Source organism: Trachypithecus francoisi, unplaced genomic scaffold (genome assembly GCF_009764315.1).
Source record: "Trachypithecus francoisi isolate TF-2019V2 unplaced genomic scaffold, Tfra_2.0 Lachesis_group13, whole genome shotgun sequence".
NCBI classification, from domain to species: domain Eukaryota; kingdom Metazoa; phylum Chordata; class Mammalia; order Primates; family Cercopithecidae; genus Trachypithecus; species Trachypithecus francoisi.
Window position 1 is genome coordinate 86,254,968 of NW_022681458.1, and position 17,115 is coordinate 86,272,082.

The 17,115-nt window shown below is 35.6% G+C and overlaps 1 protein-coding gene across 5 annotated transcripts in view; it reads right to left on the reverse strand.

Annotated features, from left to right (window-relative positions):
* Positions 1-440: 440 nt before the first annotated feature.
* Positions 441-17,115, reverse strand: part of GPD2 (glycerol-3-phosphate dehydrogenase 2) — a 151,835-nt gene continuing 135,160 nt past the window's right edge. For all 5 annotated transcript variants that reach the window (XM_033231439.1, XM_033231442.1, XM_033231437.1 and 2 more), the window contains 6 exons: positions 16,518-16,649; positions 15,442-15,600; positions 7,738-7,850; positions 7,568-7,646; positions 6,958-7,056; positions 441-3,978 (listed from right to left, as the gene is read on the reverse strand). In XM_033231439.1, the coding sequence (XP_033087330.1) occupies positions 3,853-3,978; positions 6,958-7,056; positions 7,568-7,646; positions 7,738-7,850; positions 15,442-15,600; positions 16,518-16,649 (708 nt within the window). In that variant the 3' untranslated portion in view covers positions 441-3,852. The remainder of the gene's footprint in view (positions 3,979-6,957; positions 7,057-7,567; positions 7,647-7,737; positions 7,851-15,441; positions 15,601-16,517; positions 16,650-17,115) is intronic.

A 17,115-nucleotide genomic window follows, 5' to 3' on the forward strand; every position in this document is an offset into this window, starting at 1 on the left:
GGGGTATTCTATACAATTTCAAAGAACCTTCAGAAGCTCACACATACCTTTGGGCATGCAGAACCAGGAGGCAGCACATACCTCTAAACCACAAATGGAGAATATACTCCATATATGCGTGTAAATTAAACCCTATAAAATAACACAGGCATTATAAAATTTGTGTTAAAACTGATAACAGCTTTACTGATTTACTGACAATGAAAATATATAGCATTTTTTTCTGTCAGAGCATTTATCAACACTTGGCAACCCTGCACTAACTTGACATGTAAGATGATCAAAATGGATTATGTAATCTTTCCCATTCATTTCTATTGATTTTAGTTATGATAAAATTCATCAGTGTGCCTGGGAACGCTTAGGCTGAAAGGTTCTGGTAGATTAAAAAAAATAAATAAATAAGGAAAGGAAAAGAAAAAAGAATTCAACTGAGTTGTAATAGGATGAATGTAATTGTAGAATAGGATTGCACAAATATAGAAGTCATGCACTAAAGGCTACAGCAACAAATTAATACAAATAATTCTGGCAGTCTTATAAAATTACATCTATCTCTGGAGATATTTCACTTTGTGTCATCAAAAATACAGTCTGTAAAAATATTTTCAAACTTTTTTAAAACTTCAACAGTAATCAAAGTTATCTGACTGCAAGTGACATCAAAATGCTAGCAAACGGACAATTTTAATCAGTTTTATTGATTCATGCTTCCAGTTCTTATTCAGTTAAAAACAAGGCACATTAAATACATCCTCTTATTGCTCTATAAATGCATGCAGCTCATTCTGTATATCAAAAGTAATAAATAATGGCCATAAAACACCAGGACAGTTATAAAAATGACAACCCAGCCTCAAACATAGTATTTAACAGTCCAGTCTAGAACAATAACCCAACACAATACATAAAAGTGCCACATATGAAAACATGCAATGTGTATATCCACTCTAGTACTGAGCTTACACTTGCTATTCTTTAAAAACATAGTAGGGCTTTTTCACTCCTTAAAAAAGGTTGACATGATGCAAACATTGCAAGTTATAGCATCATTGACTTTAATATTACATTCATATGCCAAAAATCTTTACAGATACATAAGAGAAAAATAACATCAATGATGACTCTTATAGTATATTTAGTAAAAGTGAGAATGAGTTTTGTGTTGTACAAAAGAGGAAGCTACATATTTTGAAACAGACAAAGCAAAGCCAGAAACTGAAGCAGAACAGAGAGCATGCATTTAATAGCAGAAATCCTAAAGTTACACTCAGTATAAATTGATTGAAAGCAAGAATATTGCAAACAGCATGATGGATATGAGGCAGACAACCTTGGCTTAACAAATAATCCAGCATTATCATTATTGTTATGACTGTGGTGGGGGCTACTTAAAGGAGTATCCAACTCTCCAGCACAGATGGGGGTTCCTTCACCTGAATCCCCTCAAAGGCTCTTGAAATAAATCACTTGATAATAAAAGGCAATCCCTGCATACCCACCCCGACCCCAACAGAATCAACTGATGTCAAGTTTATATGCAAAGGGAAAAAAATTCTTTTGTGCTTGGAATGAATTTTAAAGAAGCTTATGCCCCCCTATTTCTTGTCTCCCTTTCTTAAATCAGGTAAAGAAGCTGTACAGGTTTAATTAAGAACTTATACAAAATGCTGGGGTGCTTTGTTCACAGTAACGGCTTGAAATCAGTTCATTTCCAGATTGAGTCTATGGGATTGGTGAAGGACTCTGTTTTAGAAATCAGCATATTTAAAGTAAAAGCAGAGATGCTCAAAAGAAGAAAAGTGTGCTTTTCTTTGTCCTTAAAGGAACTTCATTCATAGCAAAGCATGCACAAACAAGGTCTGTTTAACAAACACAGATCTGCCCCGGCCCTACTGTAATGGAATCAGGGAGGGTACAAATCATCGTTATCTTGATCTAACTAGAAAGAGAAAGAGAGAAAAACAGAGAGAGAGAGAGCACAAATGTACCATATTGTGTATATCATCTGGGATATTTTAAAGGACAATTCATCTACCTATTAAGTGTCACTGGGTTCTAAACAATGAAATTTGTTATCTGGATAGAAAACACACACTAAGTTGTAAAGCCACAAGCTTCCATTTGCTTTAAAAAAATGAAAAAGCCAGTGTAAAAATTCACACTTTGAAAGAAGAAAGTTCACAGTGATACCTGGGAGCATCACTTGCTCTGTTTTAGGTTTTCCCTTAGGAAGTGGCAAGCATCTAAAACTTCATTTAAAAACAAAATGAGCTAAGATGCTGTCTTTCTTTGCAGTTTCTGTTTGTTTCAGAGGTGGTGGGTGAGTGCGTAGGTGAGTGAACCTCCAGTGTTTACATTGTGACATACAGGCTCAGAATCCACTTGAATAAGGCATAAAGCTACTCTGCAGTATTGACATAAATAAAAATAACAGCACACAAGTGTTTTATGTGCCAGTTTAAAAAACAACTAAGACTTCAAGTCTGTGCAATAAAAACCTGCCGCGAAATGAAGTGTTACATCTCCTATTAGATACAGAATCTGATGTTAAAAAAACAACAAAAAAGTAAGTAGTTAACTTTACAAGAGGAAGTACGAGTAATAAATATTCAGATAACTAGTTAAAATGCCACCAAAATATAGCAAGAGCATCCCAAACTGCATTACTTGTTAAATTCAATACACACTGATTTTTGCTTTGGACTCTGTGTATGTGTCAGGATGGGGGGTGGTGATTATTTTTCCATTTTTGTTTTTGGTTTACTGAGAATAGTTTCATGGAGTACAGAAGGGGAAAGACTTTAAGCAACCATGATGACCTTGGAAACTGGTTTTGTGCCTTATTTTACATATAATTATAATTAAAGTTAACTAAAGTCTATTCTATCCTCCTATACTATGTTTGCAAGTACCCCCAAAAGAGATGGTAAGCTAGATTTGACAATACTACATGCTTCAAAATTTAGGCTTCGGAATTGAATCTTTTGTTATATGTGGATATATAAAAACACATTTTTAACTCTTAAATGTATTACTACTGTAATAATTAGATAAATTTGGTCTCATTCCATTACATCCAAATTGCCACTTAAATGCTGGGTTTAAAGTAAGAAGAGCAAGGATCTTCCTGGCAACTATAATAATCAAAGAAAACCAGCAGTGACTGAAGAAAAAAATGAACTGCTGAGATGAAACTATCACTGTAACTCCCAGCAAATGTCAATGCTATCCTTATCTTATACCTGTGATTCTGGAAGCTTTCAGAGTTTCTCTTTGAGACTTGCTCCTGTAACCAGATCTAAACTTTTCCTTCCCTCTCCAGTTAGCCAGTCATGCTCTAAATATAAAAATGTGGAATAGTGTTTGCATGAGGAAGGTAGGACAAGCTGGAGGAAGATGGAGCTGAGAAATCTCCAGAAACACTATCATTTCAATAGGTAATTCTTTTTAATAACATAAGCTGTCTATATGCATGTCACAAAATTTCTCCAGCTTTTTTCAATTTTTGCCCAAATATTCTGTTTTTAGAACTCACTTAGAATAAAGGAATAAACAAACAGTGAATGTGTCACATCTAACAGGTCACAAAACAGATGCAAAACTAATGTGCATTGAAAATGAGAAAAAGAATAAAATACACTTAAAAGCTAGACTGAATGGCAAATACAAATAAAGTACAGCAAATAAAGCTGGCAAATACATCAACACCCTAAAGTTTTGGAATGTTTTCTAGTGTTAAAAAAGGCAGCTATCCACATTCATTATTTTAGGGTGGTTTCAGTCATCTCTGGTTGTTACATGGTGATTTGTCATTCCTATGTTTGTTGGCTGTGGATTTACTGCCCAGACTCACAATCCTCCACAACTACGGTCCACTGGAATTGGAACTCTTCTGTCGAGGTTCTCTTCTGCAGTTTTCATTAGTATAGCAAGCCGGCTTCCAGATACCCTTCCTTTTTGAATAGCACTCATCAGCTTAAAGAGAAAATATGCAACAGATTCAGAACGCAGGCCAGCTTACTCTCTTCTTCATGGCATTATAATCGTTAGCACTGCAGCAGACAGAGGTAATCAAGTGCTCCATCAAAAACCTTAACAAGTACTACAGCTCAGAAAAGAAAAGTCTAATTTTTAAACATTTCCAAAAGAGGGGAAGAAGCAGGTATTTCACCACTGCTGCAAAAACTACATCCATCTAGTAAATCAGCCTGCCTCTAAAAGCAAATCTTAATGCATCTTTTTGTCTTTTAATGTGCTCAAGGCACTTTTATTTTATTTTTTTAGCAACTTCAAATATTGGATCTTTAATTCCATTTAAAATCTTAAAAAGGAATCTCAGGGATTGAACAAAGACAAACCATGACCTATATTTATCTACTCTTTTTTTTAACGTTACTGTACTTGACAACTTCAAGTCCCCTAAATCCAAATTCCTTAAAGACTTTTTAACGTAATTTACATTTAATTCCTTGAAAATGGACCCAGAGATCTACCTTAAGAATTAAAAGCACTCCACAGCCCAGATTTTAGCTAATTCATTTTTATCCAATGGATAAAATCAGAATTAGTCTTGAAATTACATGCAGGCAGCGGGCAAAGGCCTTTAATCTGGAAGGCACTTTGCAATTATGAGCATAGGGATTTTTTTCCTTTTCAAGTTTGGTGTGGTTTCAACTATTTGCTTTTCTTGATCTTACTTCCCTAATCTTTTTTATTTATTTTTAAAAGATTTAGCTATTCGTCATATATATATACACACATGCACACATATATATACACACATTATATATATACACACACATTATATATATGATGTATGTATGTATGTATGTAAATTCTCAAAATAATTTTAGGTTTATAGCTTTTAGCCTATAGATACATGTTGCTTAAAAAGAGCTCTGAATAAGAGTCAGAGGCATCTGCTAAGGGGCTGGATCAGAATTTCATGACCTTATTAAAAGCTGTTTCACAAGCTATTGCTTATTAGAGATGGACTCCTACATGCAAAAGTGTCATTAAAACCCAGACTTAGAAATAAAGTCATATAACCACGAGATATCTATAGTGATCCAATCATTCTGTGAAGATCATTAAAAATCGTATCTATATTCAAAAAATATATTTAATGGAATAAACATGGGCTCTTAGTCTGCAGAAGAGCAAAATGTTAAAAAAAAAAAAAACTCAAAAAACCCTCCAAATATACTTTACATCTGAGGAATGGTATAATATAAAGAATGCTGACATCTAAAGACAGAACAATTTATTGTTTATTGCTTTGTCTCTGATTCCAGGAAGACCTGCGAAGTTTATCAGAGCTAACACAACTGACAAAACTAGAGGTTTTCTAAGCCATAGACAGTATATGATGTGCCAACTTCTAAAAACTCAAAGTTTTCTTTAAACACTACATGTATCTAGAAACCATATTATAAGAAAAAAATAACATTTGGATGTGAATATATTTCATGAGGAATATGGTCAGCATTTTAAAGTTGAAAATTATACTGTGTATTTGTTCTTAGTAGAAGCAAGAATAGTCCCTTCCATTTGGAATTGGACAAAAAATATTCAATTATTTAAAAAAAAAACCTCTACAAGAAAACCTGCAGATAGTTTAAATTATCTCCTGCTTTTAACTCAACCGCATTCAAGGAAATTACTTAAAACATAAACCACATAGCATATTCATAAAATCAGATTCTTATTGTTTCTAAAGCACCATGTCTTTCAACCCTAAATTCTGTGGTTTATTTACAACACATATGAAATGAAGCACAGGCCATTTCTTTGAAGAAAAGTTTTCTAACATTGTGAGGGCAACAATAAAATATTCTCCGGAAAAACTACACAAAAAATGCATTAAATGGTACTTTAATTCCCAAGCATAAATTTTAATTTCAATTTAAAATGTGTATTTAGTTAAACAGTAAGCTAAAGAACCAAACATTCTTTTTTGTAATGCTGGACACAATCTGTGAAAATTTTCTGCATTTAGATTCAACAGTGCTCTTATCTGCAGCTCATCTCCAGAGAGACAATTACCATTTCCTTTGCCTTGATCTTGTTTGTTTAACTTGACACAGTGAAGAAAGGGCTGACATTGACCAAAATCCCCAGCATTAATTTATTTCATGTTCAGCATTCATCATTGCCATGGTGCAAGCAAGACCTGGCATTCATTTGAAATACCTGCCCAAGAAGCACTACAAAAAAAAAAACCTAGCTGCTTGGAAACCCAATACATTCTTCATATGATCAGAGTCATATGGACAGCTAGAAATAATGTATGGGTTTGTTAAAATTTCTTTTAAGAAACAATACGTAGCATCCAGTTTGAAGTTAAAGTAACAAAATTTATTTCCTGCATGACTACAAAGATGAAACAACAGAGCCTTGAATAAATTAACAATTGGAAATGGAAATACTTAAATTATATGGTCTTGACCCCAAAGTACAAGTTTCCTTCCTTATGTTTTTCTAGTTCTTTATAATGCCAGAATCTAATCACTAACTTCTCAAATGAATATGATTCATTAGTGAATAGAACCATACTTTTAAAAAATAAAAGACTAGAAATCTTGTGTTGCCTCTTATGAAGTAGAGGAAAAGAAAAAGTAAGTAAAAGAAAAACGTCCAGCAGTGATACGCCACGGCGTACGTCTTTAAAAAGCAAGCTTCATATTCAACCCTTTATGATAAATAACATGGATTTAATCTAAATTGCCCAACATAACGGAATGTTTCTTATACAATAAAAGGAAAAGAACATACACCACCATATAGCCTTACACTTGAGGGCAGACATATCAACCTCTGCTGGCTTCAAGCTTTCTTCTTCAGAATAATCTGACAATTGTGTGGACTTAAATATCCATTCCTGAACAGGCATTTACGATCGTAACAAACAAAAGATAAAAGCAAATATCCTTGTTTCCTTTCACCACAACTTACCTGCAAAAATTCATTGAGTTCAACCTGTCCATTTTTATTCAAATCGACTTCATTTAGAATTTCATGGAGTGTATTTTCATCCATCTGGACATTGATACTCTAAGTAAAAGAAAAGCACAGAATGACAGTTTGATTAAAAATTATGCATATGCTTTGGCTGGGCAAGGTGGCTCACACCTGTAATCCCAGCACTTTGGGAGGCCAAGGCAGGCACATCAGTTGAGGTCAGGAGTTCGAGACCAGCCTGGCCAACATGGTGAAACCCCATATCTGCAAAAAGTATTTTAAAAATTAGCCAGGCATGGTGGCACGCACTTGTAGTCCCAGCTACTCTGGAGGCTGAGGCAGGAAAACCACTTGAACCCAGGAAGAGGAGGAGGTTACAGTGAGCTGAGATCGTGCAACACTGCACTCCAGCCTGGGCAACAGAGTGAGACTCTGTCTCAAAACAAAAAGAAAAAAAAATCATGCATATGCTTTTACTAACATTACTAATCTTTTAAAAATTATAATAAAAATATTACTTGTAGAAAACACTAGATGAGAAAAACATCTAATATCTTTACATTCTTCTAGTATCAGAGGCTGACATCGAACCAAAGAAAATTACCTCTAATACACGCTGAACATCAACAATGGTAATAAAGCCTTTTTGGTCTGCATCAAACTTATGAAATCTCTTCTTATACCTGGAACACAAGATTAAATAATGGAAAAATATACTTACATAGGCCAAAAAAAAAAAAAAAAGAGAAAAAGATAGATCCTTATTGTAAGTACCTATCAATGTCTGAAGGCAGTAGGCTAATTTCAGAGCGATCCGTTAACTGTTCTGATCGAGATTTATAGCCCATTTCATAATATAGAAACTTCCTGGCTGTTTCAAGTTGTTCCTAAAACAGAGATACACACAAAGTTCAAAGATATGTGGAAAGAATTACTGATTTTTTTTCCTTTACTGTTGATCTTCATAAAATGAAGTTGATCCCCACTTACCTAACCAGCACAATTTTCTTATTTCTCCCAGTTTCATTGAAGTATAATTTATGTTGAATAAAATGTACCTGCTACCATGATTAAGATCTACAGCATCTCCATCACTCTAAAACTTTCCTCATGTCCATTTGCAGCTGATCCATTCCCATGATCTCTCGACACAGGCAAACACTGACTGCCTTCTTGTCACCAGAGTTTGCCTTTTCTGGAATTTCTTATAAAAGGTTTCATATAGTACGTAGTCTTTTGTTTGACTGCTTTCACATAGGATAATAATTCTGAGATTCATTCGTGTTGCTGCATGTTTTAATATTTTGTTTCTTTTTACTGCTGAATATTCTTACACAGAAATTGACCAGCAAAATCTACAGGATCAAATTCTTGTAGTCAGTGACAAAGAAAGTAATTAAAGGTGAAGATATCTTGGATTTGAACAACTTGGATTTGTCACTATAATGTGACATGAAGTACAAAGGTATATTTCATGAGATTAGCTGTGCTGAGATTTTGCCACTGAGATTCTGATACTTAGGTGAAGTTACAGAGTCATGAGAAGAAATGAGCTATCCTCAAGTTATTCTTCCTGTTTTCAATGTCCCCAGTGTCAATTAATACTAACTGCTGCTGCAAATATTGTCTTTCTTAGTTTTCATCACGTCACTCTCCCATCTAAAAACTTCCGAAATGACTTCATTGTAGCATATATTGTTCACAAATCTCTTTCCTCATATACATGTTATGTTACACACACACACACACACACACTTCACCACACATACACTTCTCAACTGCATTGATGTGAACTGGACATGTGACTTATTTGGCCAGTGGAACATGAATAGGTATGATATGCCATTTTTGAGTAAAAGCTTTCATGGTAACTTTATAGGTTTGCTTAGCCTCTCTTACTCCTGTGCCATAAGAAGGGCACATCTCAGATGAGATCTGAAACCAATCTAGAATGCAGAGAAGAGTCACAGCAGCTAACATGCAGCCTTCATGTCATGTGAGGGAAAAAGAAATGCTTGCTGCGATGAACCACTCAGAGTTTGAAATTGACTGTTACTGAGTATAACCTAGAACAAGTCTTAAATTCCCCAACTTCCTATCAAAGGATCTTGTGAACTCAATGGTTCCCAAATTCTGGTTTGAAGAACAGTGCCAGTGTGAAGTGAAATGAAGAAAATGAAACAATGACACATACACTTGCATGAAATGTGTTTATATGTGTTTGGTTATGTTGGTGATACGACCCCTTACTGATTTTTCTTGAGGAAATAAACTTTTTTTCTGGGACAGTGTCTTGCTCAGTCGCCCAGACTGGAGTGTAGGAGCACAATCATGGCTCACTGCAGCCTCTACCTTGCAGGCTCAATCCTCCCACTTCAGCCTCTCAAGTGGCTGGGATTACAGGCACATGCCACCATGCCTGGCTAATTTTTTATTACTATTATTATTTGTAGAGATGGGGTCTCCCTATGTTGCCTAAGTTGGTCTTGAACTACTGGGCTCAAGTGATTCTTCTGCCTCAGCTTCCCAAAGTGCTGGGATTACAGGCATGAAGCACTGTGCCCAGCCATCAGTTGTTTTTTCTGACATGATTCCTTTCCTGCTTTCCTTTGTCTTAGGAAATAAATACTAGAAATATTCTTCCTTCATGTTCTTAAGTAGCAAAATAAAAAATTATCAACGTGAAATAATTCTCTCAGCTTAAAAAAATAAATTTAAAATGTGTGTGTGTTTGTGTACGTGCGTATCTCATACACAAAACTTGTCTGTGAAGTCTCCATCTCCAAGGGCATTTTTTGCTGGCAGATTTTTCACAAGAAAATCCACCCAGTTTTCATAAATAAAATTATTTTGCTGTTCCACTGCTTTTACCCAGCACTTTCTACACAACTTGTTCAAAATTCATCTCCTTGGAAATGCCACCTCTGATGCTTCCCTGCAAAAACAATTTCTTTCTCGATTTATGGCCCTTCGTTGTGTATATAATTTTTCTATACTCCATCAAGCAAGGAATTATGGAATTTCAAAGCGGGAAGATATCTTTTCATAAACGGTACTCAATGTACTTCCCTTACCCCACATTTCCTTTATAACATTCCAAAAATGGAAGAACAAAGCCTTTGTCTAAACAACTCTAGCGTTGGGGAGGTAACTTAATACTGCTGAAAGTTGCTTCCAATTATTAGAAGGTTTTGCAGTGAGATTAAATCCACCTCCTTGAAATTCTTCCAGTTTTGGGGGGATTAACAAATCTTTCCCACAGTAGAACAAACCTAATGTTTTGTTTTTTTTTTTTCTGTATCACAGTTTAATAAGTATTTAAAGATAGTATCATGTGCTTTCCTCCTTAAGAGTTTTCTTTTAGTCTAGAACTACTATATAAAACATTATTTCAAATCCCTAGACCATGTTGTATAATTTCTTCCAGACCACAACCAGTTTGTCATATAATACAATTATCAGAACAAAATACAACACTGCAACAGAGATCTGGCAAGTACCTAGAAGGGAGTAACTATCAGCGTCATCAATCTAGATATATGATTTCTATTAATGCAGCTTAAGATTGCAATTGGATTTGGGGGCAGCCATGGTCCACTGTTAATGGCTATGCATTCACAGTTAACTAAAACCATATTTCTTTTTCACATGTGCTATTGTTAAGCCTTGTCAAATCTATCTTGAATGGATGGAGTTGTTTTCCTACCTAATGTAAGGTTTGCCATTTATCTCTATTAAATTATATCTAATGAAATTTCATCCATTGTTTCAATCCATCATCAAACATTCACTCTCCCTCTGGTATCTTGTTATTGGTACATCAAAGATGCAAGCCATCAACATTGTAATTTAACCATTTGAATCAAGGTAGACTAGGTCAAGATCTAGGACAAGGTACTTATGACTTTACTACCAGAGACCTCTTTTGAGGCCAACACTGTCATTTAACTGGTTATGAATCTACCAATTTTACAGATATCGTATGGGGCTTTCTAAAATGCTTTATAGAATCAAAATTCCCTAATCTAGCCATCTGCTTGCTCTATCTATAAAGGAAATGAGGACCGTGTGTGGTGGCTCATGCCTAGGATCCCAGCACTTTGGGAGGCTGAAGCAGGTGGATCACATGAGCCCAGGAGTCTGAGACCAGCCTGGACAGCATGGCAAAACCCTGTATCTATAAAAAATATTTTTAAAGTTAGTTGGGCATGGTGGTGCATGCCTGTAGTCCCAGGTACTTGGGAGGCTGAGGTGGGAGAATCACCTGAGCCTGGGAGTTTGAGGCTGTACTGAGCCATGATCACATCGCTGCACTTCAGCCTGGGCAACATAGCAAGACCTTGTCTCAAAAAAAAAAAGGGGGGGGGGGAAGATATCTGAAATGATTTTGCCATTTTGCCTAAGTGATTCCTTACTAGCTTCTGTGATCACTATTTCTTGATAAGTGCTGATTAAAAAAAAAAAACCTTAAAATGTCACAATCTAGAAAACCACGCAAGATCAATGCCAAGACCATTAGTTTCTACGTTGCAAACTATATTTTTCTTTCCTCTCGTTTTTGAAATTTGGTATTACATTTGCCCATTCTGTCTTCTGGTTCCACTCCTATTTCCTACAGTATTTTAAAGTTGAACAGTAAGCTGATCCCAAGCAAGAGAATCTTAACTGCAAATTCTCTGAGTACTCTAAGGTAATTTTTCTGGACTGGCATAAAACTCACTCAGAGTAGCCTCCTATTTCAGTATCTATTCGTTCTTACCAACATTTATATTTTGCTCTTTTCACACATAAAAATAGGGAGAGAGAAGGAAAAAGATATTGATAGTAAATTATAAATTGAATAGTTCTCCTTACTCTCCAGCATTGAAGAATATGATTGATGCCTGTCACCTTAAGCAATGAGCTAAATTAGGTCTTCCTTGCTTTTGTTTTTTTTCTTCAATTTTTAAACATTACATTTGGTGCCCTGAGTATTTTTTCCCCAACACTCAAACAACACCTGACACTACTCATATACATCCACATTATTCCTGATATCACTGCTTTCATTTTTGAGCACTTGGTTTCTATCTGTTTTACATTTGGTATTTATCAGCTTGCTTTAATCAGTCACTCAAAGTCTTCACATGCCTCCCCTTTTTCCTCCTCATTGGAATCAATTTTGAAAAAAAACTGTATTTTTGTGAGACTCTCAGTCTACTTAAATGTCTTCTCTTTATAGTCTCTGAATGAAAAATGGATCTTTTGTCTGAACATGATAAAATCCACTTTATCAAATCGTATAGGGCAGCATTTCCCAAAATATGTTCTAAGTACTAGCCCCCTTCCTACCCAGTTCTACCAAAAAGTGAGAGTTGGGTCTGTCTCCAAATAAGTTCCTTTTTGGAAACTGAAAACATACATAACCATTCTAAAGGTTCTAATTGCAATTGCACTAAAGGAAGTGGTTTTATTTGTTTAACTCAGAATTTCTCACACTCTTTTGTTTGACCATTTAGTCATCTTTTCATGTATATTAATTTGTACCCTGCATAACACCATTTGGCAATTTTTTTTCTCTAAATGTTCGTGCCAACTCTTCTAACAATCCCCAACTCCCCGAGACATTGCCTTCTTCCTTAATCAGTTCTTCCAAGTTGGTTGGATTTTGGTCTTGAGTAACAGTTTCTCAAAATATTTCTCCAAATTTTGGAAAATATGCATAAATGTCAGAGCTGTACATGTGTTATATAACAACCCAATTAGATTTTAAGATCTTAAATCTATGAGCTATTTAGTATTCTCCTAAAATATTTGGTGCAATGTTCAGTATACAAGTCACTCATTAAGTATTGACTGGTAAAAACAAGCACAATTCATCTACAGAGAGTTATTTATCACCTTGTTCCTCTTTCACTTTTGCAGGTTAAATAATCCCAATGCTTTTAACCTTTTCTCAGAAGTCTAACTTTCTAACCTTTTAATTCTTTTCCCCCCCTCCTTGTTCTCTCTGGACTGTCCATAGCTCTCATTAATACTCCTACATCTCAGATACTGAGTAATAGCTTTAGATCTTTATTTATGTTACTTTGTTAAGGGGGATGGGAGAATATTTCTGAGCACATAAATCTGTTCATAAAATACGAACTGAAGTTAAATCTAGCTTCCTTGGTAGGGCCAAACACAACCAGTTTACAGAATTTTCTTCCTCCTTCCTACCTCCTACAGCCTGAATTCCTAGCATAAAATATGTTCCTGCATATTCAAATCATTCCAACCATAATTTTTGGAAGAACACATCATCCCCAATCCTTCTATATGGTAAAAGGACTGACAGAAGCACAGGAGTAAGTTTCATTCCTGTGCTGCCTCTGTACAAAGCTTTAGCTAATCAAACTAAAGCTCAAGACTTCAATAGCTATAAACCAGTACAGCTAATGCAGACTCAGCAAGACAGGATGGAGAAAGCTTATGCTCTAGGATCAGAATACCTGGTTTCAATCCCTGCTCTACAATTGACTGTTGGTATAAACTCTGAAAAGAGTCTTAACTCTGTGAACCTGTTTTCTCAGCTATAAAATGGGGGTAAATTTTATCCCTGTCAGAGGCATGATCAGGATTAAGAAACTCCTAAAATCAAACCCTTTTCTCCCACATTTCCCAGGTGACTCTGATATGTAACCATCTTTGGAAATCTATACCAGAATGAGAATACTTTAAAAACAGACCATGTGACCAATGCTTTCCTTGCACTGTCAGCATGTATCATAGATGCCTAATAATGTTCATTCACTCATGCCATGGGAGAACACAGCAATACAATGTCAGTCTATAAACTAGGACACAGGCCCCCACCAGATCCCAAATCTGCTGATGCCTTGATCTGGGACTTCCCAGCCTCTAGAACCATGAGAAATAAATGTTCGTTGTAAGCCACCCAGTCTATGGTATTTCTGTTATAGCAGCCCAAATGAACTAAGATATACTTTCTTACCAAAACTCCCTCTTGCATCTTCTTACACCTCCTCTAGCCTCATTAGCTATTATTTTCCCTTTTTCCTGGATTCTTCCTTATATCCCATGCTTCTAAACTTTGGTATGCTCCAGTGCTTGGCCTTTGGACTATTTTCGTTATTTGACTACATTAACTCCCTATATAATCTCACCCAGTCTGATGGCTTAAATATCAACTCAAATTTATATCTCTAGCCCAAGCCTTCCCTTTGAATTTCACATTGACATATCCAATGATCAGGATTTGTATTAATAAACCGAACTCTGAAGCTGTTAAAGAGACACCAGTTTAGGGGAGGGAAGCTATTGCAGTAATCCATGTAACAGACATCGGTAACCTGAATCAGGGTGATGGCAGTTGGATGTGTTGTGTTAAGAAATGGTTGAATTCACTTCAACACAAGTGTTTGTTAAAAAAATTTAAAAATAAAATAATTTTTTAAATGAAAGGGTTGAATTCAAACTGTTATTTAAACATAAATATGGTATGATTTGCTGATGGATTTAGGTAGGGTGTAAGAGAATGCATAAAGTATGATACTAATGTTTAGGCTTGAGTAACTGAAGGATAGCTATTTATGACATGAAAAAGTCTATAGGAGTAGTAGTTTTGGGGAGGTAAGAGGAGATCCACGAGAGGTGGTGTTCCAGAAAACAAAATATTGTTCAAAAGAAGGAGGGGGGAATCAATTGTGCCAAATGCTGCTAATTGGCCAAGTAAAACAAGGACTGAAAGTTAACAAATTTATTGAGTAACATGGAGGTTACTGATTGACCAGAGCTAGTGCAGCAAAGTGGTGGCAAAAGTGCCTAAATGAAATGGATTCAAGAGATCCTGAGGGAGAGGAACAGAACCCAATGAATACAGGAAGTATTTTATGAATATATAAAAATGATTCATTACCCTCTGCATATTAAAATAGTTTGGGCTAATTAAAAAAACATAAAGATCTACTTAGCCTAACCCTGTATGCATGTTTGTGTCCGTGTATATGTATGTGTTGTGCATGTGTGTGTGTGTGTGTGTATGCATCTGAGCATTACCGGCTTTTAAAATTTGGAATATAAATATAAAATCTCAAATGACACAAATGATAAGCATTTAGTGCTCAGGCAGAAAAATCACATTTCTTACAAAAGGCACACTAGCAGGAGTGTGCCTTTCACTGATTATGTTCCAAGAGTGTTTTCAATGAAAACTAGAAAAGGTTCCATACTACAATCATTATTATCTTTCTTTTTCAGGAATTATGACCACAAATTTATGAGCATTTTCTACAAAAGATTTTCCATAAACAACTAAATTTTGGTACAAGAATATCTTTCCATTTTCCTAAGGCCTATCAATATTAAACACACACACACACAGAAAAACTGGTAAGAAATCTAAGGCTATCATCAAAAACTATGCTAGCTTCTACTAACAAATCAAGCCATTCCACGTTTACAATAGGAATTGTGGTTTTAAAGACTTCTATATGATACCTGCTTCTTATAATCATCCCAATTCAGTTCCCTGCCCATCAGTTCAACAATCCTGGGTAGGGCTTCCTCTGCTGCCTGGACATTTAGAAAGGCCAGGCGAGTACGACGTGAAATCATATCCACAGCAGTGCAGGCATACTCTTTAATCCCGTATTTCACCTGAGTTTGAATTAAAGAAAAATTATTAGTTGACACCCTTCTTTAGAAAATGAGAAATAAAGTTTCACTTAAAAAAATAATAAATGTGTGCTTCAGAAAGGTAACATTTTTCTTTATACTCTCTGGTCCTCCAGCAGGCATGAGACAAATAGTGGCACCACACAAGTTTTCCATCTGCCTGCCAAAGGAGGTTTGGAAAATGGCAAAAATTGGACAAGAGTTGATACCTTTTTCCTGAATAGAACCTGGCATAAACATGCAAATTGCATCACTTCTCATTAACCATCCAAGTCATCACTTACCTCTCTATGCTTATACATAATGTGGATTTTAATTTACATAGCTGACTAGGAAAAGGACGAGTGTCAAAAAGTTATGATCTCACCTCTTTAGTCTGTACAGTTTTTTGTCTTAGAGTAACCAGAATATAGGAACCCTGAATTCAATCAAGAAGTAAGTGTTCACTGGACATCGATATTTTAAGGCACAGTGAATTACAAATAAATACAAAGCCTGGTCTCTGATTTCACAAAACTAGAAAGCTTGATGGGAAATAAGACCTAAATCTTTGAGAAACTGTCACAAGATATGTAGGTAGGACATGAGTGGTACAAACTTAAAGAGCTGCAAATGCACAAAAGGGACAACTGTGAATTAACATGTTTAGAGATAGTTTGATGGAGAAAAAAGAAATCTATATTTTATATTGTTATTATTACCACTATCAATATCACTTCAGAATTAAGATTAAAATTTTATAAATAAAAGGATCTGTATTGGAAAGACATAGTAGTCATGGTTTTAGCTGACACGTGCATTAAAACTCAGCTACATATAATTTTCAAAGAAGATGACGAATGAACAGATAAATGGTATCCCATGGCAGACATGAAATTCCTATGTGATCATTCACATACCTCTGCTTCAATATATGGAAATTCTGACACAAGACGTACTCCAACAATAGGCCACCTTTTGCCAGTCACACTTGCCATTTTGGCCACCTCAAAGGCCTTATCACCATAGGTGGCGGCAAGATGCTGTGCCACCTAGAGAAATAAAGCTGCATTAGGCAGGCACTTTGAATATCAATACCTTCTAGGCATAAAGCAAAAAGCACACATGCTTATCTTGTCAGTTTTCTTACAGCCTGTAACTAATAGCTCTCAGAGAGTATTAGATTTTGATTTTGTGGGAGGAAACCACTTGGGCTTCGAATGCTTAGGCCAGCACTAACTCTCTTACACATGCATCACTGTATCAATGACTGATGAAGCTTCAGCCTCATTTTGCTCCTGATATCACTTCTGAAGAACAGCCTTCTTCGTGCCTGAGACAGAATTTGGGATGTCCTATACAGTAGAAACAAACCAAATAAACTCCATGTTTTAATAAAATACATTTCATAAAGTGTACATTGCTTGTTGGGCAAGTAAAGCAAAGTGAGATCATCTTTTTTTCCTTCCACAGTAGACTGGCAGAAATGTATTCAGCAAAAGGAAATGTCAATCAGGG